A 24,975-nucleotide genomic window follows, 5' to 3' on the forward strand; every position below is an offset into this window, starting at 1 on the left:
AGGAGGGGTGTCAGGTGAGGAGGGGTGTCAGGTGAGGAGGGGTGTCAGGTGAGGAGGCTCAGTGTTTGGCTGTTGTCTGGAGGAGAAGAGGAGAGGCTGCCAGGTGGCTCTGTGTGCTCAAGAGGACATTCACCGCTAGGGAAGGCTCTGCCCTGCCATCCTGCCCCTGGCTCCATACCCCGCTGCCATGGTGTTTGGCAGAACGGCAGGCTTTAAATTTAGACTACTGCTGGGAAGACACCTGATTCCAGTACTACTGAGAGACAGTAGAGCGTTTGGCTTGACTGAGTTAACAGTATGCACACACAGCCCTATCCAATCCCCACACCTCTGTGATCTTACAGGGACAAAAGCAACATGAGCTCAACTCCTGTATTGTTTTAGTGATTCAGTGCCTGCTCGCTTTAGCTGGGCTGTGCATCTCATTTATGTGTGGTCATGTCCTGGTTAGCGCCTGTGTCTGCCTTGCATCCCGGAAACAGTGCGTCTGATTGGTTTATTTGACTTTGGGCCCAAGTCCAAAGTCGGTGACATCGATCTGAAATAAACCCATGTTATTAGTGTTCAGTGTTCTCCTCATAGAAACTCAGTGTAGATGATGAGACTGGGGTTGTCCTCTGCTGTGCCGCCACTCTCTGTATGAATAATTTTGTGTCTCTCTCCTCTCCTCCCCACACAGCTCCCGTTGCCTGAATTATTTGGTTGGATGAATTTATTTATTCATTCCGGCTGCCGAGAGGGAAATCAAAACAAAATTGACCCAAATGGGCTGGAAATGCAAATGTTTTTTCACCCTGAGATGAGAAATGTGTTGATTCTCTCGGAAATAGTAATAGCGAGGTCAAGTCCTGTACCATTATCGCCCATCACTCTACCGGTTGGATGAAGCCTCTTTCATTTTAGTTTGGTGAACATTCCACTCCTCCTACCTGGCTTGTGAACCAGCAAGCAATCCATTAGAGGCGCTTCCTAACCATTGCACGGCACTAAAACATACCTGATGTTTACCCACTACAGAACTGTTAGACTAATCGATATGGACACTGCTATGTGCTCTTGGGCACTTTGTCCAAGAGGAGCAGAGCAGTTTGGTCTAGTTTCCCCTGCAGCTCAGTCTGTAGGCCTACACTCTCAACCAATTCCTCCCCATCACCTGTCCCTTGGCCCTCCTACCCTCTCTGGTCTCTGTCAGGGGTTAAGAGCCTAATGGTATTAACCAATCTGCCCTGTTAGACAGTTGGCCTCTAAATGTGGCATGAATGTGATACCGAACAGGAGCATATGTTTTAACTGCAGGCTGTGTGTCTGTGTGGTGTGGGTGTGTGTGTGTGTGTGTGGTGAGGGGGTGTGGTGTGGTGAGGGGGTGTGTGGTGTGGGTGTGCGGGCGCGCGCCCTACACTCTCAATCAGTTATCTTACATTGTGGGACCGATTTGTGTTAATACTACTGTCAATGTCTGTCAGGCAGGTGTTCCACAATGAGCTTCCCTTTGCAGTGTCCTTCAGATCCAGCTCTCATTGTGCCTGGGCTAAGAGCTGGAGTTCCCACCACACCTTCTGGTACCCAGGGAAATGATTTACAAGATGTGCTTTTATTTCCTCCTACAGATAAAGCTCCAGAAGGTGCTTCTAGAAAATGACCCTCGCTCATCTATAGAAACACTATTTCCTGGAGCTTTTTGTTGTCGTTGACAACGTATGATTTAACGCCACCCTTTTCGATATCTATTACAGTTTTGACTTTGGGGAGGGACGGGCGAACGATGGGCCAACAATGTCATTCGGTGTGAGAGAACATCCTGAACATAATACCCTGTCACTTACACCTCCAGTCTATCATCATCTCCTGCTTCTGTCTCCGTTAGGGGGGTCATCACATTACCACAAGGTCCATCAGCTCTCACTGTACTATCACTGTAATGTTGTCTGTCCCCGGCTCTCTGTAGATGGAGGGGTAATACACTGAATCATCCAAATAGAGAAATGGGTTTCTGTCAGCGTCTCGTTTGTTGGTGTGTGTTTTGGCTCACTCAGAGATTGCGTACGAGTGGTTTTGAGTTGGATTAGTTTTGAAACATGAGATCACATGCAAGTGTGGCAGATGAGTAAGCTACTACTAATAAGCTACTACAGGTTTTGTACATGTGGAGGTAAGTCCTCTACAATCCATCTGGTGGCTGGAACTTGTAGGACCAACAGATGGTGAATAATGTTAATAATAATAATAAGCCTTTTAGATTTCCTCTACATGTGTGGCAGGAAAGTTCTGATTTAGAAATGTTTTCCTTTTGATTTGGACACCCCAAACACCCATTATTGTTGTACATAAACAATCATAATAATGTTTAAAGTCTAGCAACTATTCTACCCCCACCCCACTTACGAGACCACACCGTTCAAGATTGAATCATAAACTGATTTTATCGTTGCAGCTTTGTCTCCATGGGAACGGGAGTAACAAATGTTCTTGGAAAGGCCCTTTTCCCATCTGTTGTGTATTGGGGCAGTGTGGGCGACCTTTCTTTTGTCCAACCTTTCCTTCCTTCTGCCCGTTTGTTTTACTTACAGTGCAGGCAGGGGGAACACAATGAAGTGAGAGGCTCTTGGAGCGGGAGGAGCACACATTGTAATGTGGGCGTAGCCGCGTGCCTTGGCAGCAGTTGAGTGGATGGATGGATGGATGGATGGATGGACGGACGGGAGGGGGGAGGGGGAGGGGGGTTTGTGGGTGTTGCTCCATTTCATGTTGACTCTGTTCATCTGCAGTCAGAGGACAACCATGGATTGAGACGGTGGAAAGACTAATGAAGATGGGTCATGTGGAGAGATGGAGAAAAGGAAGGGTGCTGACGAGACTGTCCTTTCCTCAAACTCTGTAAGACACTTCATACCTGTATATGCATTGGTCCCATTGGCAATCTGCATTGCTCAATGAAGCATCAGTGTAGCATCGCTCAGCATAGACACTATACACATACTGTATAGGGTCTAGTTCAGTCACATTCAGTCTGGGTCTACATTGGCATCCATCACTTAGTTTGAGCCCATTAGCGACTCGCTGGAGGAGAGTGGTAGAGAGCCTGTGAGACTCGGCCTGGTCTAACTCAGTTTCTCACTCAGGACAGAGCTGCTTTTAAACTGCTTTTAATTCCCAGGGTGACTGTGACACTTCTGGAGAGCCCTCTGGAAAGTCTATTATAGCTGGTCCAGGAAGGGGGACCAGTTTTAGCTCCCCAGAGTAGGAGCAGTAACAGAGGTAACCTACCCCGCTGAGGGGATGGGGACAGGACTACTACTTTAGAGAACTGTTAGAGGCTGTTAAGTCTCTTCCCTCCTCAGAGGGCCCAGTGCTGCTTCCATGGTTCTGTTCTAATCCTGTTCTGTATATCCTCCTGCTCTACTCTTACAAAGTGCCTAGGAGTGGAGAGGTGAGAGAAGGGAGAGCGGAGAGCTATAAATAGATTCAGGAGTTGATCTCATTAGCCTTTGGTCTCCCCGGCCTATCACCATGACTGAACCCACCTGAGAGATGGCCCGCTCGGCTCTGTGTCATGTGATAGAAGAGGAAATTAAGTGCAACCCTGGGGAAGGAATGGGATCCATGAATAATGAACAAGTTCATCAGGATGGCTTTCATGGCTTTTGGTCTAAGAGGTACAGTCACCATGGATATAGTGACCAGAACCCTTCCACTCCTTCTATCCACACACTGTGCAGAACTCACTGTAGTGCCCTTACTTGCTGGTACCTCTGTCAGCATTGTTGCCCTCTTGTGTGCAATAACGTTAACCTTTCAAATTGTTTTTGGAATGTTGAATACTACAGGCCACAATGACAAGTGATCAAACTGTGACACTGTTAGTGTATTTTAAAACTCTGGTTCCACTGGCATTGCTGTGACTCACTCCTGCATTCATGTTATCCCTCATGTTTATTCATCAACACGTATTCATTCTGTTGAACCCAGAAGCATGTATAGCGTTACGCTGTGTGTGTGTGTGTGTGTGTGTGTGTGTGTGTGTGTGTGTGTGTGTGTGTGTGTGTGTGTGTGTGCGCGCGCAGTCCCGAGTGGTACTCTCTCCATGCATGTCTACACACACAATGCCATTTGTGCCAGCGCTATAATTTCCCTGTTGCTGTGGGACGTGGCGGGCTGCTCCATGGTAATGCAGAGAGGAGCCTCGGCCTCGTCTCAGATTAGATTTAGCGCTCCCTCACAGAGACCTGAGCAATCATCCAGCCTGCCCTGCCACTGATAGGGCCAGCTCCCTGGTGTCAGAGCCGGATGTCCTCTCTGTCTCTCTGTGTCTCTATCTCTCTCTGAGCAGGGTAACGTGTTACTGGCTCAGGTTTAATGTAATAGAATTCCACACATGTCAAAGTTCGAGCTTGCCCACCAGGTTGCATGAGAACATACACATTTGAATAGATTATCTCTGCACAGGGTGGATATGATGGCAATGAGGGTGACCTTTCATGTCCACAAGAATGAACAAGTGATGCAGAGTGGCTAGACTGACTTGCAAAAGACAGATTTGTAAGGTAGTTTGGGAATTGCCTCACGATAGAATATTATCACAATACTTACTGTAGGTGTCGATACGATATGTATTGCGATTTTCACAACATGTACAGAATATATTCAGACCGCTTGACTTTTTCCACATTTTGTTACGTTACAGCCTTATTCTAAAATTTATTATATTTTATTTTTCCCTCATCATTCCTAACACAATAACCCTTAATGACAAAGCAAAAACAGGTTTTTATACATTTTTGCAAATGTATTCAAAATAAAACACTGATAGACCCTTTACTCAGTACTTTGTTGAAGCACCTTTGGCCGTGATTACACCCTCGTCTTCTTGGGTATGACGCTACAAGCTTGGCACACCTGTATTTGGGGAGTTTCTCTCATTCTTTTCTGTAGATCCTCTCAAGCTTTGTCAGGTTGGATGGGGAGTGGTGTTGCACAGCTATTTTCAGGTTTCTCCACAGATGTTCGATCAGGGTTTAATTCTGGGCTCTGGCTGGGCCACTCAAGGACATTGAGACTTGTCCCGAAGCCACTCCTGCGTTGTCTTGGCTGTGTGCTTAGGGTTTTTGTCCTGTAGAAGGTGAACCTTCGCCCCAGAGTCCTGAGCGCTATGGAGCAGGTTTTCATCAAGGATCTGTCTGTACTTTGCACCGTTCATCTTTCCCTCGATCCTGACTAGTCTCCCAGTCCCTGACGCTGAAAAACATCCCCACAGCATGATGCTACAACCACCATGCTTCACTGTAGGGATGGTGCCAACTTGTTTTTCATGGTCTGCGAGTCTTTAGGTTGCTTTTAGCAAACTCCAAGCGAGCTGTCATTGTGCCTTTTTACTGAGGAGTGGCTTCCGCCTGGCCATAAAGGCCTGATTGGTGGAGTGCTGCAGAGATGGCTGTCCTTCTGGAAGGTTCTCCCATCTCCACAGTGGAACTCTGGATGCAGTGGTGTAAGAAGTACCACATTTTCATACTTGAGTAAATTTATTTTAAGGTATCTTCACTTTTACTCAAGTGAAAGTCATCCAGTTAAATACTACTTGAGTATAAATGATTTAAAATTCCTTATATTAAGCAAACCAGATGGCACACTTGTCTTGTTTTTTAAAAATTTACAGATCGCCTGGGGCACAGTACAACACTCATACGTCATTTACAAATGAAGCATTTGTGTTCAGTGAGTCCGCCAGATCAGAGGCAGTAGGGATGACCAGGGATGTGTATTTTGTGTGTGTGAATTAGACCATTTTCCTGTCCTGCTAAGCATTCAAAATGTAACGAGTACTTTTGGGTGTCAGGGAAATTGTAAGGAGTCAAAAGGACATTATTTTCTTCAGGGATGTAGTGGAGTAGAAGTTGTCCAAGATATAAATAATTTAGTTACAGATACTCAAAAAAACAACTTAAGTAGTACTTTCACTTTAGTACTTTACACCACTTTCTGGAGGTATGTCAGAGTGACCATTGGGTTCTTTGTCACCTCCCTGACCATGGCCCTTCTCCCCCGATTGCTCAGTTTGGCCGGGTGGCCAGCTCTAGGGAGACTCTTGGTGGTTCTAAACTTCCATTTTTAAGAATGATGGAGGCCACTGTGTTCTTGGATTTTCAATGCTGCAGGCATTTTTTTGGTTACCTTCCCCAGATCTGAGCCTCGACACATTCCTGTCTTGGAGCTCTACGGACAATTCCTTCGACCTCATGGCTTGGTTTTTGCACTGTGGTCAACTGTGGAACCTTAATATAGACAGGTGTGTGCCTTTCCAAATCATGTCCAATCAATTGAATTTACCACAGGTGGACTCCATTCAAGTAGAAATGTCTCAAGGATAGTTAATGGAAACAGGATGCACCTGAGCTCCATTTCAGTCTCCTAGCAAAGGGTCTGAGTAATTATGTAAATAAGTTATTTTGCTCACTATATTTCTGCTGCAGAGATGAGAGCATTTGAAAATTGTTTTGATCAGTCATGGAAATAAAAGTGCTGAAAACATGTTGGCTCACTATTTAAAAAGATGGAGAACAAGCTGTAGGATGACAAATACTGTAGTTTTGTCACGGGTACAGCTGACCAGCGCTAGCTAACGCTACCTACCTACCTACCTACCGAGTTAAAGTATCGATATAATATTGCAATTTGTAACTGCATGGATTTTCCCTCTCACTTGGTGGGTGACTTGACTTGATATGGTTGCTACTGCGAGCGAGGGAGTGTTTTTGCCTTAGATGTGTGGCTGTGATTATATAAAGCACTCTTTGGACCGACTCCTTTAGATTTCATGCACCATGCTTGTTATGTCGAAGGTTCTTTGAAAGTCCCTACTTCAGGCATTCCTTTCCTCTTTTTTGATTTTAATGAAAAACATGTGCAAATCTCAGACAGAATGGCACAGCAAGAGAAGAAAAAAAGTCTGTTCCTCTTCAGATACTGCTGTTTTGAAGCTCCAGTCTCTCGTAAAGTAGGCCAATGGCGTGGTGGGGAGTGTTTGTGTAGTGGGGGGTGCTAGTCTTTGTAGGGTAATATTATGGTATATTCTTCGTACTGTCGGCCAGGGGAGGATAGCTAGTCTGTGTAGGATTTTGATTCTAATTTAGATAATTTTGTATACATTTTGTAAACTGTCGTCACTTGGCAAAGTAGAGCTGTTTAGCAGACTCATTCTGAGCCTGTGAGGCCACATGAAATGAACCCCCCCCCCCTCCCCCTTCTTCTCCAGCTGAATTTCAGAAATGGTTGTTAGTGACTAAGTCTAGTCCACATGAACATTCCAGACAGACTCTCCTAATTATATTACCTGCCCATTTAACATCAGTCACCACCGCTGGGCTGGGTAGAGCTGATCCCCAGTTGAAGGGTCTGTGTGCTGGGATCTGTCTGCCAGGTGTGGTGATGGTGGTGTCATCTCTCGTGGTCAGAGGGTTTTTGTTGTTGATTATTTGGATGAATCAAGATTGGGTGAAGGTGGTGCTTAAACTGGTGTTGATTTTCAGGCCTGTGTTTGGCTAATGGGGCGGCAGGGTAGCCTAGTGGTTAGAGAGTTGGACTAGTAACCGAAAGGTTGCAAGTTCAAATCCCTGAGCTGACAAGGTACAAATCTGTCGTTCTGCCCCTGAACAGGCAGTTAACCCACTGTTCCTAGGCCGTCATTGAAAATAAGAATTTGTTCTTAACTGACTTGCCTAGTTAAATAAAGGTAAAATAAATAAAAATAAATAGGAAGTATTCCATTCATACATTGAATTTCAGCTCATCCACTGAATTGACTAAATTGAAGGTAAAATAAAATAAAAGGTTTCCACGAGATTCCACAGCCACAAACTCAAAAATTAATAAAAACAAAAATGGCCTTTTTTGGCCATTTTATAAATCACAGATGAAATTAGCGGAAGGGAGGGGTTTGGCTGAGAGTTTCCGTTTGCGAGGGAGGAGACTTTGCATTCCTTTGCTCAAAGGTAATCACAATTGTTAAACAAGAAATGACAAACGTTTGCAATATAATTTTACTTCTGGCTACCCAAGATTAGTTGTGGTGTGGCGAAGTGGTTGTGTGTGTGTAGTGGTCCAGCACTTCTCAATGGAACTGGTTTAGTTGGTGTCATGTCTCCTTTGGACCTGTGTGTAGTTGTTTACGTGGGTGGTCATGTTTGTTGGCTCATCAGTTGGGTGGTAGTGTTTTGGATTATGTGTGTGTGGTGTGTGCGCGCATGCGCACGGAGGGCAGTTGTCCTTTACTGCAGCTTGTTAACTCGCTGATGCACAGGCCCAGTTAATGGGGCGCCTCGGCAGAAGTGGCCCTGCATCTTTTCCTACTGCCTAGAGTAAATCTTAGCTTTCCTCTGGCCACCATGCTCCATCCTCATGTCTATTCTCCTGTCTGAAACACTTCATCCTCACTGGGTTCACAAGCTGAGTGCAAAACACATTTTATTTTCCCTATTTGGAGGAAGTCTTTTTGGTGTGTTCTTCTTAGAGCGTCTCACTACTGCATGGACATGAAAAAGTTCAGCCTCAATAACAGAACCTCAGATGCAGACTCCAGTTGCAAGAGGAGTATAATTTGTTTTCATGCTTGAAAAGCCAGTGCACTGAATGTTTATTTTTCAGATATTGCAAAGATGTTTCACCGTCGTGCTGTGACATGAAAGTCATGATTAGATTTTTGGAGCTCTAGGAATAGTGATTCTGTTATTTTTCTTATCAACAAGCACATTAAAAACAAAGGAAGGGAAACCAAGCCATGTTTCTTAGTTATTTACTTGGAGGCCATGTTTCTTAGTTATTTACTTACTAAATCATAGTAGCAGCATGAAGCCATACATGTCTGGCTCTGGCTCTTACGCTGAAATAGTGTGGTGGAACCGATGCCATTTAGTTTTTTTTCTTACATTGTTTTTCACACTCAACCCCTTCACACATGTACGTACATTTGCGGTCTTTTATTTAAACATTTCACCTCAGGGCTCGACGGCTAAAATTGCATGTTAATTTTGAACAGCAATAACTTCCCATTCTCATATCTGTGCTGCACGCTGCCTCTGTTCCTAAGGCGAACGAACGACTGTCCAGCATTTCTATAACGTTTGTCTTGCTTAAATGGGTCCTGGGGAGTGTGACTTAATTAAAAGCTTAAATTATATTCCCTCCTAGTGAGCACAAGAATGAGTTTTTTTCCCCCTGTGGCTACTGAGTTACACTCCACCAGCTCTCCTTTCTCCTCTGTTCATAGAAAATCTGTTTTCTCCTTGGTGATTTGAAGTGTTTAACAGGGACTTCAGCACGTTTTGTGTAAAGCTCCTTTGAATTGTGACCTCTGTCTAACCATTTCAACTGTCAAAAAGACTGCTCCTTTTTGAAAGGCTTTTTAGATGAACGTTTTTGATTGAGGCCATTGTGTGGCTTTATAGAACTGTCGTACATCCTGTCTGATTCACCTTATAAAATGAAACTCTTTCACTCCATGAGGATATTTATCCAGTGAATGTATCATGAACCTCCAAGGACAGTTGTTCAGTGTGCCAAAACATCTCAATAGACCAGCTATTATTCTCAATACTGTTCAATTTAAGACTCTCGCTGAATGTTAACACGCGATACAACAGTCAACTGGTCAAATCTGGTCAAGATAAACACAACTTTTGTAAGTTGCACAGGTAACTCACTATACTGGCCTAACATTAAACTGAAATATTTAGTGTGTCTTCTACCAATTCTCCATTAGGGTATGCAGGAGGTATATCAATATATTGATGTACTACATCAACAAATTGAAACCAATCATGTTTTGTTACAGCCCTGTTCACCATGAGGCCTGCTGAAAGGTTGTGTTGATAGTTGGAGTACTCAGCTTTGAAATAGACTGGCCCATCTCTCCTAAAGTACAGATGGCCACATTCATCTGTGATGCGTTGCTTGGTCATGGAATATTCTAAACACGGTCTTGTATAACAATCCAAAATGGGTAAAAAAACGTTTGAGCCCTCTGTCAAAGGACCAGTCAACTTTAACCTTTGACCTTTACTCACCCCCTAACTATAATGCCCCTGAAAACACTAAGCACTTCAACATTGAAGGATGATGTATTGGGGCAGTGTCAGTTACTTAACTTGTGTTGAGTCAAGGGAAAACTATACATAAGGGCAACTTATCACTTGACTATCCATTGTTCCAAAGCACAACACAACACAAATCAAATGAACTTTTATCGGTCACATGCAGATGTTGATGCCAATGTAGCGAAATGCTTGTGCTTCTAGTTCCGACCGTGCAGTAATATCTAACAATGTCACAACAACTACCTTATACGCACAAGTGTAAAGGAATGAATAAGAATATGTACATATAAATATATGGATGAGCAATGGCCGTGCGGCATAGGCAAGATGCAGTAGATGGTATAGAGTACAATATATACATATGAGATGAGTAATGTAGGATATGTAAACATATAAAGTGGCGTTGTTTAAAGTGACTAGTGAAACATTTATTACATCCAATTTTGAATTATTAAAGTGGCTAGAGATTTGAGTTAGTATGTTGGCAGCAGCCCCTCAATGTTAGTGATGGCTGTTTAACAGTCTGATGGCCTTGAGATGGAAGCTGTTTTTCAGTCTCTCGGTCCCAGCTTTGATGCACCTGTACTGACCTCGCCTTCTGGATGATAGCGGTGTGAACAGGCAGTGGCTCGGGTGGTTGTTGTCCTTGATGATCCTTTTGGCCTTCCTGTGACAATGGGTGTTGTAGGTGTCCTTGAGGGCAGGTAGTTTGCCCCCGGTGATGCGTTGTGCAGACCTCACTACCCTCTGGAGAGCCTTATGGTTGTGGGCGGAGCAGTTGCCTTACCCGGCAGTGATACAGCCCGACAGGATGCTCTTGATTTTGCATTTGTACAAGTTTGAGTGTTTTAGGTGACAAGCCAAATTTCTTCAGCCTTCTGAGGTTGAAGAGGCGCTGCTGTGTCTTCTTCACAACGCTGTCTGTGTGGGTGGACCATTTCAGTTTGTCTGTGATGTGTATGCCGAGGAACTTAAAAAACTTTGCACCTTATCCACTACTGTCCCATCGCTGTAGATAGGGGGGTGCTCCCTCTGCTGTTTCCTGTAGTCCACGAAAATCCTTTGTTTTGTTGACGTTGAGTGTGAGGTTATTTTCCTGACACCACACTCCGAGGGCCCTCACCTCCTCCCTGTAGGCAGACTCGTCGTTGTTGTTGTTGGTAATCAAGCCTACTACTGTGGTGTCCTCTACAAACTTGATGTTTGAGTTGGAGGCGTGCATGGCCATGCAGTCATGGGTGAACAGGGAGTACAGGAGAGGGCTGAGAACGCACCCTTGTGGGGCCCCAGTGCTGCGTATCAGCGGGGTGGAGATGTTGTTTCGTTCCCTCACCACCTGGGGGCAACCCGTCAAAGTCCGCTGATGCTGTATTAGAGTCCCATCTGCTGAGTTGTCAGGTGCTCGGCTGTATTGATCTGCCTGTAATTGATTATGATAGTCTGAAGATAAGGCTTCTGTTAAACTGTGGCTGGGCTTTTGCAGGGCCCTGTAATTGCATATGCATGCTGTTCCTGTGCTTATCTCTCTGCTTTCTCCCAGCACCATACAGCTCTGTCAGCTTAAAGACCTCGGCAGCACGCCGAGTTATGCCTCCAAGGACACTCCTCGTCAACACCAGAGACTGACCGCCTCTGCAGCAGTCGTGCTACAACACTGTAAACTTTTTACACACCGATCCCCTTCATAAACTACACTGGTGCTCTTGCTGCTGGGGGTAAAGGGGTGGCCTGTCCTCCACTTAAACTTAAATAAAACCAGTGGGTTTGGTTAAACGACATGCTAACAGATTGGGTGCGTGTGTGTGTGGCTGCCAGTGGGCTCCCACCCTCATCCCCAAACCATTGACCACCACTAATCGCAACACATTGGAACATGTATGGTTTACCCGCAACTACACACAACAGTTACTAAATACTTTGTCCAGAGTTTAGTTTTTGTTTGCTGCGGTTGTCATTAAAATGGCAACTTTCTATCACCCAAGTCTTATCTAAACCAGTTGTTCTTGTCAGCGCTATTAAATCCATTACTGTAAACTGTTTTCAGAACAACACAGGCAGGCAGTTTACTGTGTCGAGAGTGATAAGCCCTGTCAGACAGTGTAGAGAGGAAATTGGTATCTTGTCCGGAATGGGTTGGTATGTGGATAAATGAGTGTGATGTAGAGGGCCGTATAAGGTTTCATAAACTCATAGTTTACCTGGCAGGCGGACGGCTGCTGTGGTTTGGTGCTGCCTGGCCTCTCTCCAGGTGCTGCCGGACTGAAGGAAAAGTTCTCTCAAAGTTTTATGTCACATGCGCCGAATAAAACAGGTGAAGACCTTACAGTGAAACGCTTACTTTACAAGCCCTTCACAAACGATGCTTTAAGAAGTGAAGAATAAAAATAAGTGTTCAGTAAAAAATGAAAAGTAACAAATAATTAAACGGCAGCAGTAAAATAACAAGCGAGGCTATATACAGGGGTACCGGTACAGAGTCACTGTCCGGGGGCACCGGTTAGTTGAGGTAATTGAGGTACAGTGGGGCAAAAAAGTATTTTAGTCAGCCACCAATTGTGCAAGTTCTCCCACTTAAAAAGATGTGAGAGGCCTGTAATTGTCATCATAGGTACACTTCAACTATGACAGAAAAATCCAGAAAATCACATTGTAGGATTTTTAATGAATTTATTTGCAAATTATGGTGGAAAATAAGTATTTGGTCAATAACAAAAGTTTGTCTCAATACTTTGTTATATACCCTTTGTTGGCAATGACAGAGGTCAAACGTTTTCTGTAAGTCTTCACAAAGTTTTCACACACTGTTGCTGGTATTTTGGCCCATTCTTCCATGCAGATCTCCTCTAAAGCAGTGAAGTTTTGGGGCTGTTGCTGAGCAACACAGACTTTCAACTCCCTCCAAAATGTTCTATGGGGTTGAGATCTGGAGACTGGCTAGGCCACTCCAGGACCTTGGAAATGCTTCTTACGAAGCCACTCCTTCGTTGCCCGGGCGGTGTGTTTGGGATCATTGTCATGCTGAAAGACCCAGCCACGTTTCATCTTCAGTGCCCTTGCTGATGGAAGGAGGTTTTCACTCAAAATCTCACGATACATGGCCCCATTCATTCCAATCAAATCAAATCAAACTTATTTATATAGCCCTTCGTACATCAGCTGATATCTCAAAGTGCTGTACAGAAACTCAGCCTAAAACCCCAAACAGCAAGCAATGCAGGTGTAGAAGCATGGTGGCTAGGAAAAACTCTCTAGAAAGGCCAAAACCTAGGAAGAAACCTAGAGAGGAACCAGGCTATGTGGGGTGGCCGGTCCTCTTCTGGCTGTGCCGGGTGGAGATTATAACAGAACATGGTCAAGATGTTCAAATGTTCATAAATGACCAGCATGGTTCAATAATAATAAGGCAGAACAGTTGAAACTGGAGCAGCAGCACGGCCAGGTGGACTGGGGACAGCAAGGAGTCATCATGTCAGGTAGTCCTGAGGCATGGTCCTAGGGCTCAGGTCCTCCGAGAGAGAGAAAGAAAGAGAGAATTAGAGAGAGCGCACTTAAATTCACACAGGACACCGAATAGGACAGGAGAAGTAATCCAGATATAACAAACGGACCCTATCCCCTGACACAAACTACTGCAGCATAAATACTGGAGGCTGAGACAGGAGGGGTCAGGAGACGCACATTCTTTCCTTTACACGGCTCAGTCGTCCTGGTCCCTTTGCAGATAATCAGCCCCAAAGCATGATGTTTCCACCTCCATGCTTCACAGTAGGTATGGTGTTCTTTGGATGCAACTCAGCATTCTTTGTCCTCCAAACACGACGAGTTGAGTTTTTACCAAAGAGTTACATTTTGGTTTCATATGACATTCTCCCAATCTTCTTCTGGATCATCCAAATGCTCTCTAGCAAACTTCAGATGGGCCTGGACATGTACTGGCTTAAGCAGGGGGACATGTCTGGCACTGCAGGATTTGAGTCCCTGGCGGCGTAGTGTGTTACTGATGGTAGGCTTTGTTACTTTGGTCCCAGCTCTGTGCAGGTCATTCACTAGGTCCCCCCGTGTGGTTCTGGGATTTTTGTTCTCCGTTCTTGTGATCATTTTGACCCCACAGGGTGAGATCTTGCATGGAGCCCCAGATCGAGGGAGATTATCAGTGGTCTTGTATGTCTTCCATTTCCTAATAATTGCTCCCACAGTTGATTTCTTTAAACCAAGCTGCTTACCTTTTGCAGATTCAGTCTTTCCAGCCTGGTGCAGGTCTACAATTTTGTTTCTGGTGTCCTTTGACAGCTCTTTGGCCTTGGCCATAGTTGAGTTTGGAATGTGACTGTTTGAGGTTGTGGACAGGTGTCTTTTATACTGATAACAAGTTCAAACAGGTGCCATTAATACAGGTAACAAGTGGAGGACAGAGGAGCCTCTTAAAGAAGAAGTTACAGGTCTGTGAGAGCCAGAAATCTTGTTTGTTTGTAGGTCAGCAAATACTTATTTTCCACCATAATTTGCAAATAAATTCATTAAAAATCCTACAATGTGATTTTCTGGATTTCTTTCTTCTCATTTTGTCTGTCATAGTTGAAGTGTACCTATGACAAATTACAGGCCTAATCTTTTTAAGTGGGAGAACAATTGGTGGCTGACTAAATACTTTTTTGCCCCACTGTAATATGTACATGTAGGTAGAGTTAAAGTGACTATGCACAGATTATAAAAAGAGAGTAGCAGCAGTGTAAAAGAGGGGTCTGGTTAGCCCTTTGTTTAGCTGTAAAAGAACATAATGCATGTCCGCTCACAGTGCATGGCTCCCAAACCATTACTTTATCTCCGGTAAGACATTCATGTTTTGACTGGCATGCTCATCTAAATTAAAGTGTGCCTGTCTGGGTGTTGGTGAATGGAGGGATGTATGTATTTATTTGTATAATTTGGTTGTTTGTGCTAATCTGAGAGGTTTATAATCTGGATTTTGGTTCTGGATTAGAGCTAAAGGCTAGAGCTGGCACTTTCAGGGAGCGGGACTCTAACCCGGAATCTTATAAGAAATCTCGCTATGCCCTCCGACAAACCATCAAACAGGCAAAGTGTCAATACAGGACTAAGATTGAATCGTACAACACGGCTCTGACGCTCGTTGGATGTGGCAGGGCTTACAAACTATTACAGACTACAAAGGGAAGCACAGCCCAGAGCTGCCCGGTGACACGAGCCTACCAGATGAGTGAAACTACTTCTATGCTCGCTTCGAGGCAAATAACACTGAAACATACATGAGAGCACCAGCTGTTCTGGAACACTGTGTGATCACGCTCTCTGCAGCCGATGTGAGTAAGACCTTTTAAACAGGTCAACATTCACAAGCATGCGCTGACCAACTGGCAAGGGTCTTCACTGAGTCCAAAACTGTAATACCAACAGGTTTTAAGCAGACCACCATACTGCCTGTGCCCAAGAATACTAAGGTAATTTGCCTAAATGACTACCGACCCGTAGCGCTCACGTCTGTAGCCATGAAGTGCTTTGAAAGGCTGGTCATGGCTCAAATCAACACAGTTATCCCAGAAACCCGAGACCCACTCAAATTTGCATCCCGCCCCAACAGATCCACAGATGATACAAACTCTATTGCACTACACACTTCCCTTTCCCACCTGGACAAAAGGAACACCTATGTGAGAGTACTATTCATTGACTACAGCTCAGCGTTCAACACCTTAGCTTATTGATGAGCTTTGAGGGCACTAAGGACCCTGGGACTAAACACCTCCCTCTGCAACTGGATCCTGGACTTCCTGACGGGCCGCCCCCAGGTGGTAAGGGTAGGTAACAACACATCCTCCACGCTTATCCTCAACACAGGGGCCCCTCAGGGGTGCGTGTTCAGTCCCCTCCTGTACTCTCTGTTCACTCATGACTGCACAGCCAGGCACGACTCCAACACCATTTAGTTTGCCGATGACACAACAGTGGTAGGCCTGATCACAGACAACGACGAGACAGCCTATAGGGAGGAGGTCAGAGACCTGGCTGTGTGGTGCAAGGACAACATCTCCCTCTCAATATGAGCAAGACAAAGGAGGTGATTGTGGACTACAGGAAAAATAGGACCGAGCACGCCCCCATTCTCATCGACGGGGCTGCAGTGGAGCAGGTTGAGGTTCGTTGGGTTTGGGGTTGGGGTTCGTAAGTAAGCATTTCATTAAAACCTGTTGTATTTGGCACATGTGACTAATACATTTGATTAACAACCCACTTGAGCAGACTGGAAGGAGAGCGTAAGAAGTAAAGATGAGAGGATGGTGGATGAGAGAGAGAAATGACTCCGGAAAGAGATGACGGAAAAGAGGAACCAACAATGAGTAGGATGAGCAGAAGGTGTATTATTCTGGCTGGCAGAACAGACCCATCTGCCGTGTGTGGGCATATGGGCCCGGCTTGGCCCAGCCCGCCTGACCATTATTAAGGGAAACTGCCTGTTAACACCAGCTGCCAGCCCAGTGCAGCATGGCCTGGCTCTCTCTCTCTCTGCCCCCACCACCTCCCTCAGCCCCGGCCCTCAGAGCAACAGCTGAGACAGGGTGTGGCTCCCAAGACATTCTCTAAACCTGGAAGAGATGTTTATATTCCAGCACAGAATGTAAATAAGGTGGGAAATAATTTATGGGAGATGTTGTTTTTAACTTGTTCCTCGATTGGCAAGTATGTATTTCAATGGTTAAGTTTATTATAAAATAATTTTAAGAGGTTAAATCTGGGTGGTTTCTAGAAAAATCATCCATTGGCTGAACTCTGTACTAATCGAATGATTCTATTGCGCTTCACTTGGGAAATTAATGTAAAAAATTGAGGCTGTGAATCACTTTAGATGTGTTGAGTCAAACCCATTGTTCCAGATCCATACCTGCCTTTACTCTTTCCACATTCGCAGCTCTATAGCCATTGGCGCAGCTCTAACCACCAAACGTATTCCCTCCCTGAGCTTAACTCCTTCTGCAATAGAGCACCTTTCACTTCACTTTGTTCCCATTATATGCCCGCCTCTCCAATTTGTCTCTAGACGTTGTTGGGCTTTTTGTAACACCTAATTGTGTCTACAGTCTGAAGATGCCACACATTGTGATAAGTGCATTCCCACAAGGTAAACTTGGCAGGGCTCGAGTAGAACGAACAAACAACCCAACAAACATTCAGTTATTCCGGAGCCTGTTGCTCTGCATCCCAATGAGGCTGATGGATCAGCGCTCCGCTCCAGTAATGGGCTGAGAGGAGGAGTGCCAGAAGTCCCATTCTGCTTTTATCAGTGGCTCGCTGCTTCTCACATTTGTAATGGCGTCTGGGCCGGCTGTTTTCCACATTTTCCTTATCTAAACTTCTTTGGTGTGCAATTGCAGTAAATGGCCTGCTTCCCCACAAACGACTAGTTAAAGTTTACCGCCGGAACGTGGATGCCAGATCAGATGGACGACAATAAGGCTTTTATGTTTGGTTCACAAATACATACACAGGGCTAAATAACCCAGGGGGCTAGGCTTTAAGTTGTGGTGGAATGGGTTTATGTTTGTGAGTCCGTACATAAGTTTACGCATTTTTCCAAGAGTGCGGTGTATTCTTGTGTGTGTGTGTGTGTGTGTGCGCTCTGCTTGGTCTCGCTCCGAGAGCGGAGTCCTCTCTGACTTCTACTGAAGGATCCGGGGTCGTCTCTGAGCTAATTGGGTTCGCCTCGCTCTGGTCATGACATTCTGGGTTCACACTGCTTTCAAATGTAAGCCTCCAGCCATGTTCCATGCCAGCCAGGCCTGAGAGCAGCAGAGCATCAATGCCACAGCCTCTCTACCCATTCAACCATCTCTGCAGTAGCACTTCAAATGCCAAGGACAGTCTGGGTGGAGTGAAGCGCAGAAACATCTTTTGAGAACCATTCATGAATTCACTTTTGTATACAATGACCGTACATTTCTCACATCCCAACTAAAGTCAGCGGTGAGTGTTATAGAATTAGAAGGACATTGCTATTGCAGTTTGTAAGCTATGCAGTTAAGTTGTATTGTAAAGGCCCTTCAGTGAACTCACTTCTGCTGTAGCGGAGGAGATGGCTGGGGTCTTTCTGAATGGTGGATGACCTGAAAAGAACTAACATTCCGCTGCGTCAGTAGCTCTGTGATGTAGTACTCTAGGACAGTGTGGCGTGATAAAGGGTGAGTGTAATCACAGACCGGCCATAGCGTACGGCAGCAGTCAGTCAGACTACGCATATGGCAGAAGCCGAAATCCTTAATTGATTCCATGGTCATGTTTTGAGTTGACGTTTACTTGATGGCGTGCTGCTGTGCGTTGGCTTCCAAAACATTCCACACTCTTCCAACTCTTGCCTAGCAGCAGTGTGGTTTGGCACGAACCGTCAAGACTTCAACCACAACCCATTATCTGATTTTTATCCGTGTCAAACTCTCCGGCTTAAACCATTTCTCAGACCTCTATTGAATTCTAAGGCCGCAGCGTTGGAGAATTCTTAACTGTAATTTCCAGGCTAATGAAGCACTGTGAAGTGAATGGGCGATCTTAAGCAGCAATCACTTTGGCTGAATCAATCCTGGCTGCTTTGTTCACCCTTCCCTTTTACTTGGTGTTGATGTGATTTAAGAGCTGCCTTAATGGACCCCGCGTCTCTCTGTTGAAGCCATATCTACATATCCCCCCTCCACCTCAAGTCTTTGATCGAAGCCCACCCTCTCAGGCTGTTATCTAGGCTCACACACAATGGGGCCCTCAGCGCTCCAGGTCTTCTTCCCTTCTTCATTTGGCTTCCTATCTCTTCCCTCTCCATCTCTGGACGGGACAATGGGCTCTGTGGAGCCACTCATGCTTTTGTGATGTCAGCATTTTATTCCGTTTTCATCCCGCTCTCTCATGGGTTCACGCTCTGTTCTTATTCACACACATACTCACTCTTCCCCTCTCCCCATCTCTTTGTTGGTGTTTGTGGTGGTGGGTCGGGCTCTGGGAGGCATCTCATTGTGAATCATGTAATCTGCTTTTTCTGGGTTATTGCCTCTTTATTTTCCGCTGGCTGTGTTCTGAGAGGGGGGATATTTGTGTTGACCTGCTTGGAGCCGACCTGTTTGCTGGGATTTAAATGGGAGCAAGAGAGGCTGAACCCCCCCCCAGAGTGGAGTTAAGGGTGTTCTATTTCTCCTCTCCACGGCAGCGTCTAAGCTGCACTGTACTGACGCTGCCAGCCAAGACAAAACGGCAGTTACTATGTGGCCTGAAATACCCCAGCCTAAATGGTCAACTTGGTAATACTAGGGTCATACCCTAGGCTTTGTCACAGCCAGGATGGACATATTGTACTATTTATTATTACATAGCCTGCCAAGATTGTCTGAAGTCATTCTTTGGTTTTCTAAAGCAGTGCCCTCATTTGGTGTACATGTTATGATCCACCTAGACTACGTTAATGTTGAAGACATGTTCTGATCCACCTACAGTACTGTGTTAATGCTGTAGACATGCTATGATCCAACTAGAGTACTCTGTTAATACTGTAGACATGTTATGATCCAACTACAGTACTCTGTTAATGCTGTAGACATGCTATGATCCAACTAGAGTACTCTGTTAATGCTGTAGACATGTTATGATCCAACTACAGTACTGTGTTAATGCTGTAGACATGCTATGATCCAACTACAGTACTCTGTTAATGCTGTAGACATGTTATGATCCAACTACAGTACTCTGTTAATGCTGTAGACATGTTATGATCCAACTACAGTACTCTGTTAATGCTGTAGACATGTTATGATCCAACTACAGTACTCTGTTAATGCTGTAGACCTGTTATGATCCAACTACAGTACTCTGTTAATACTGTAGACATGTTATGATCCAACTACAGTACTCTGTTAATGCTGTAGACATGTTATGATCCAACTACAGTACTCTGTTAATGCTGTAGACATGTTATGATCCAACTACAGTACTCTGTTAATGCTGTAGACATGCTATGATCCAACTACAGTACTCTGTTAATGCTGTAGACATGCTATGATCCAACTAGAGTACTCTGTTAATGCTGTAGACATGTTATGATCCAACTACAGTACTCTGTTAATGCTGTAGACATGCTATGATCCAATTACAGTACTCTGTTAATGCTGTAGACATGCTATGATCCAACTACAGTACTCTGTTAATGCTGTAGACCTGTTATGATCCAACTACAGTACTCTGTTAATGCTGTAGACATGTTATGATCCAACTACAGTACTCTGTTAATGCTGTAGACATGACACTTCTAACTGGCAGGCTTTAGTTAGCTACAGTGATTTATACACTTCCATTCTCTCTAATGAAATCATTAATTGGCCATTCAGAACCCATCAGGCTGACATTAGGTTGAGCTCTGCTCCTTCACAAGGTCTGGGTGGGCGGTTCAGCACTCTCTCAACTGCGCTCTCTCTCTGAACATTAAACCTTTTTCATTTTTGATTGCTGAGGGCCTCGTTTAGTCTTTTTGGTCCGGTCTGACAGTGCTCTAACTTCACACTTCCTGGCTCTGTCATTCTTAGCTGGGGAGGGAGGGATTGATACCCAGCCACACCGCCAGACTACCGTCTGCCATCACAGACTGCTCTGTCACTAGGAATGGTGCAGGGTGCATACGGCAGGTTGACTCATCCATACTGTGTGTGTGTGTGTGTGTGTACACATATATTTAGCCCAGGACTAGAGGTGTTACTGTGTGATATTGATAATCTCTGTATCCGCAGGGACTGGACTGAGAGCGGAGGATTATGGGACAGACGTGGCCTGTGCCCTGTTTAACCAGGTCTCTGTGTTAGACACTTTCTCTTAGACACAAGTGCACTATACACACTGTGTCCCAGCCCATCTTACTCAGGGAGGTCACGGCCCAGGCAGCAGCTGCGATCCTGCAGGTGACCTTGTTTCAACCAGGGCCCCGCAGCGCTCCACTGACCTCTGTCAGGTTGCTGTAATGCTGCGTTGTTAGGCCCTGCTGGAGTACACCAGGTTAGAGACTGTTCCACATGTGCCTCCCTCCCTCACTGGGTACTGCACTGTACAGGATCAGTTTGATATCATTTCTCTATGCTATTTTCCAACTGTGTGCTTTCTCCTTGACTTCTGTTCTGAACTAGTCCATGCACTTGTGGCAAGAAACTTCTCTACATTGCGGCACTTGCTTTTTTCAACATAGTCTGAGCTTTCGAGAGATGTTGTCATTGTGGGTCAGGTAGTTTCTCACTGACACTGAGAGCAGCTGAAGTGTGCCTGTATGGGTGTTTAGTGTTACAGTAACTCAGGGTGTGTTTACTGCAGTGCTGTCATCCAAACCCCCCCCCACTCTGGGTCAGACTCTCCAGGAACTCGGCTGTAACTAATGAAAATAGCTGTATAAACAGTGATAGAGGGATTACATGTACAGTATTTACATGTAGCCTTCTAAATATAAATACTGTTTGATGATGAATACTGATGATCAAATTCATTGTGACTTAATTAATGGAATCACAATTGAATGAATGGATTCTTATGTATATTTTCATGAAGTCAGAATGAATTGGATGTTTCATCCTCCAAACTTTAACACCCGTGTCAAACTCATTCCACGGAAGGCTGAGTGTCTGTGGGTTTTCGCTCCTCCCTCGTACTTGATTGATTAATTTAAAGTCACTAATTAAAGAACCCCTCACCTGGTTGTCTAGGTCTTAACTGAAAGGAAAAACCCAAAGACCCTAGGACCTCCATGGAATGAATTTGACCGCCCTGCTTTAACAGGCCACGTTGTCTGGCTTCTGGCTTCACCCTGTCATGTATTAAATGGATTTAAATGAGGAAAATATGTCTAGTGAGATCTATCTCTCTTCAACATCAAATTTGTTACTTTTCTGTTTACACTAGCCTGGGATGTGGTGTGGCCAAAAACCATATTCCTGCTTCTTGTGAGTGCAGCTATTAGCACACTGTAAATAGCATTAGCATATAAAAAGTTCTCAACTAAACCATATTGCACAGTGTTGCACACTTGATTTAATGCAAGGATTGACAAATGTGTGGATACTTTAAAATCAAAAATGCTGTCTACTGGTATAAAGGTAATTATTGCATGTGGTGTGGGAGAGCCGTTGTCTTTGCAGTTTAACACGCAGAAGTGGTTATGTCTCCAACACCCCCAGAGCAGGTTTTCACAGGATTCCCCTTAGGAAAGTGTGGTGCAGGACATTTGACCAGCAGCATTTTAATTTATCGGACAGTTGAGAAATTTACCGGACCCATATGCATTGGGTGTGTAACCTGATTAAGGCGTCCACCCACAGTGCTCAGAATGACAGAAATTACATTTAGATTATGCTAATTCATATTAACAGAACATGCAAATCTAGAATTCAACAATGTGCTGTCGTTCTGAATGAATTCTGATGTTCACTTTGAACATGTTAGAATAACTGTCCATTTACTTTTCCTCAGCCAACAAGACGAGTAACGAACAGCAAAATCACTAGCCTGTCAATCTACTATAGTAGAGAAGTTTAGGCTACCTATTCTATTGGTCAGCTTGTGGAGAAAGAAATGGCCTGTTCCAAACGAACTCTGGGACAGTTGTGGGACGATAGATTCCAAATGCATACAACCAGTGGGCCTCTGGGCTACATAAAACAAACCTTAAAAAGCACATGGAGTCTGATGCAGCAGATCAAAACGTTTAGCATAATGTTAATAACATTATTTCTTCACATTATAAGCGCAGCAATGCGCACCAGGCAGTAGGCAACGCAATAATGTTCATTCCATAATGCAATTAGTGGGTTAACACCATTGTCGAAAGGACACTGAACATTCGAGCGGTTTCATGTAAAAATATCCATTAGAAATGTGAGAGGGGATCTAATAGGCTACTTTTGAAGCAAGGTAAGACATGCCTCATGTATTAGAACGTTCAGGTTTCAAATAAGTATATGTTTTCAAAATGCATATTGCCTCCAGCTCATTGCAAAGTGGTGTGTGACGTTCTGATGAAGCCTGCCTTTCGTGATGCCGCGTTCAAGACAACTTGAAAATATAAAAAGCTCCAACTGGATGACTGGGGTCATCCAACTCGGAATTCCAAGATCACTGACGTCATGATTTGACCTCGTATTTTTCAGAGTTCCCAGTTGTATTGAAAGCACCACAAGACAGGAGCTGCGCTTGCGCTGTCCTGACAGATTTTCCACTCAAAGGCTCTGTATCTGTATGCTATACGGGTGGGATAAAAAACTAGATGCATAACGAATAAAATGTACACGCACCAATTTAATTCCACTAAATTATACAAAGTCACCTATAGACACATTTTTAAGCATGACCAGTCAAATGTTTTTACATGGACTGGTATTCCCATAAATAAATAGGCTGAAAAGCATTATTTTGCAATGGGATTTTTTCTTATTCTACCGGCGCCAATTTTATTTATTGACTTTTCTATTTTTGATAGGACAAAAGCCGGCTATTACCGGATAACGGAAACCTTGTCCCGGAGGTAGTGTGAGAAACATCTCTTAAAGAGAGATTTTAATCTAGATTTGTCTCTTGACAATTTTGAGCTACACAAGTATCTCTCCTGGACCTAGTTTGTGTTGTGGAAGTGGTGTAAAGAGGCCCCTTGCAAATGGAATGCCTCCCTAACATGTAGTGATGCTGATACACTGATGCTGCATCAGTGACACTGGGATTAATCACTGTGTTTGTGTGTGTCTGCAAGTATGGGGTGATACTATTAATAATCCTATGTGTATGTGTCCGTCTGCAGGTATTTGGTGACCTCTATCACTTCCGACACCGTTCTGTGGAGAAGAGGTCTCTGTCGGATCACCGAGGGACGCACGTCCGTCTACAAAAAGAGCCTCAGGTAAGATGCCTTGGGAGGAGGTGTGAGTGTGTGTAGATCATGTTGGGTGGGTGAGTGTATCAAAGTGGATGAGGAGGTATGCTCAAAGTTAAGACCAACATTGAGCCGTGCGTGGAGTGTGGCCACCTGAAGCAGAAGCATATTCTGTGTGGGTTCTGTTATGAGAAGATCAGGAAGGAGACAGCGCTGATCCGAGGTCAGATTAAAGCCATGGAGGGCAGGCCTCTCAACACACCAGCGCAGGAGACCCTGGTCCTGTATGACAGCGAGAGTCCATGGGAGTCCGACAAAGACAAGAGGATAGTGGAGAGAAACAGAAAACGACCCTCCTGGTTCAGTATCTATTGAGGTAGCATTTAGTCACACCAGTAATTAGGTTGCTAATATCCCAGTTTCTGTATTGAAGTAAATGCATTGATTAAAAAAATCAACAGCAGCATTGTTTTTTTTGTTTTGTTATCAACGCATGACAGAACCTTCAAATGTGGTTCATTTCCTCAGTTCCCGCTCAGCCCAGTCAAAACTGTTCGCTGCTCTGGCCCCCCAATGGTGGAACAAACTCCCTCACGACGCCAGGACAGCGGAGTCAATCACCACCTTCCGGAGACACCTGAAACCCCACCTCTTTAAGGAATACCTAGGATAGGATAAAGTAATCCTTCTCACCCCCCCCCCCCCCCCTTAAAAGACCTAGATGCACTATTGTAAAGTGGCTGTTCCACTGGATGTCATAAGGTGAAAGCACCAATTTGTAAGTCGCTCTGGATAAGAGCGTCTGCTAAATGACTTAAATGTTGAGAGTGAGTGTGCAGCTAGAGAGGGTGGAAGGATGTGAGTGTAGGGAAGGATGGGTTTTTATCAATAACATGACTTCACCAGCTGCAACAGAGGGTGGGGGTTGGATTGGGCTTGTTGAAAGATTATTAATGAATCTAGAGTCATACTGTAATGCACCTCCCATTAACAACACAGCCAGTGGGAGAG

The 24,975-nt window shown here is 44.7% G+C and overlaps 1 protein-coding gene across 4 annotated transcripts in view; it reads left to right on the forward strand.

Annotated features, from left to right (window-relative positions):
* The window catches only part of LOC115112301 (furin-1-like), a 101,256-nt gene that overhangs the window by 31,198 nt on the left and 45,083 nt on the right, over positions 1–24,975 (forward strand). For all 4 annotated transcript variants that reach the window (XM_065011967.1, XM_065011966.1, XM_065011968.1 and 1 more), the window contains one exon: positions 23,893–23,991. In XM_065011967.1, the coding sequence (XP_064868039.1) occupies positions 23,893–23,991 (99 nt within the window). The remainder of the gene's footprint in view (positions 1–23,892; positions 23,992–24,975) is intronic.

Source organism: Oncorhynchus nerka, linkage group LG27, assembly GCF_034236695.1.
Source record: "Oncorhynchus nerka isolate Pitt River linkage group LG27, Oner_Uvic_2.0, whole genome shotgun sequence".
Taxonomy (NCBI): domain Eukaryota; kingdom Metazoa; phylum Chordata; class Actinopteri; order Salmoniformes; family Salmonidae; genus Oncorhynchus; species Oncorhynchus nerka.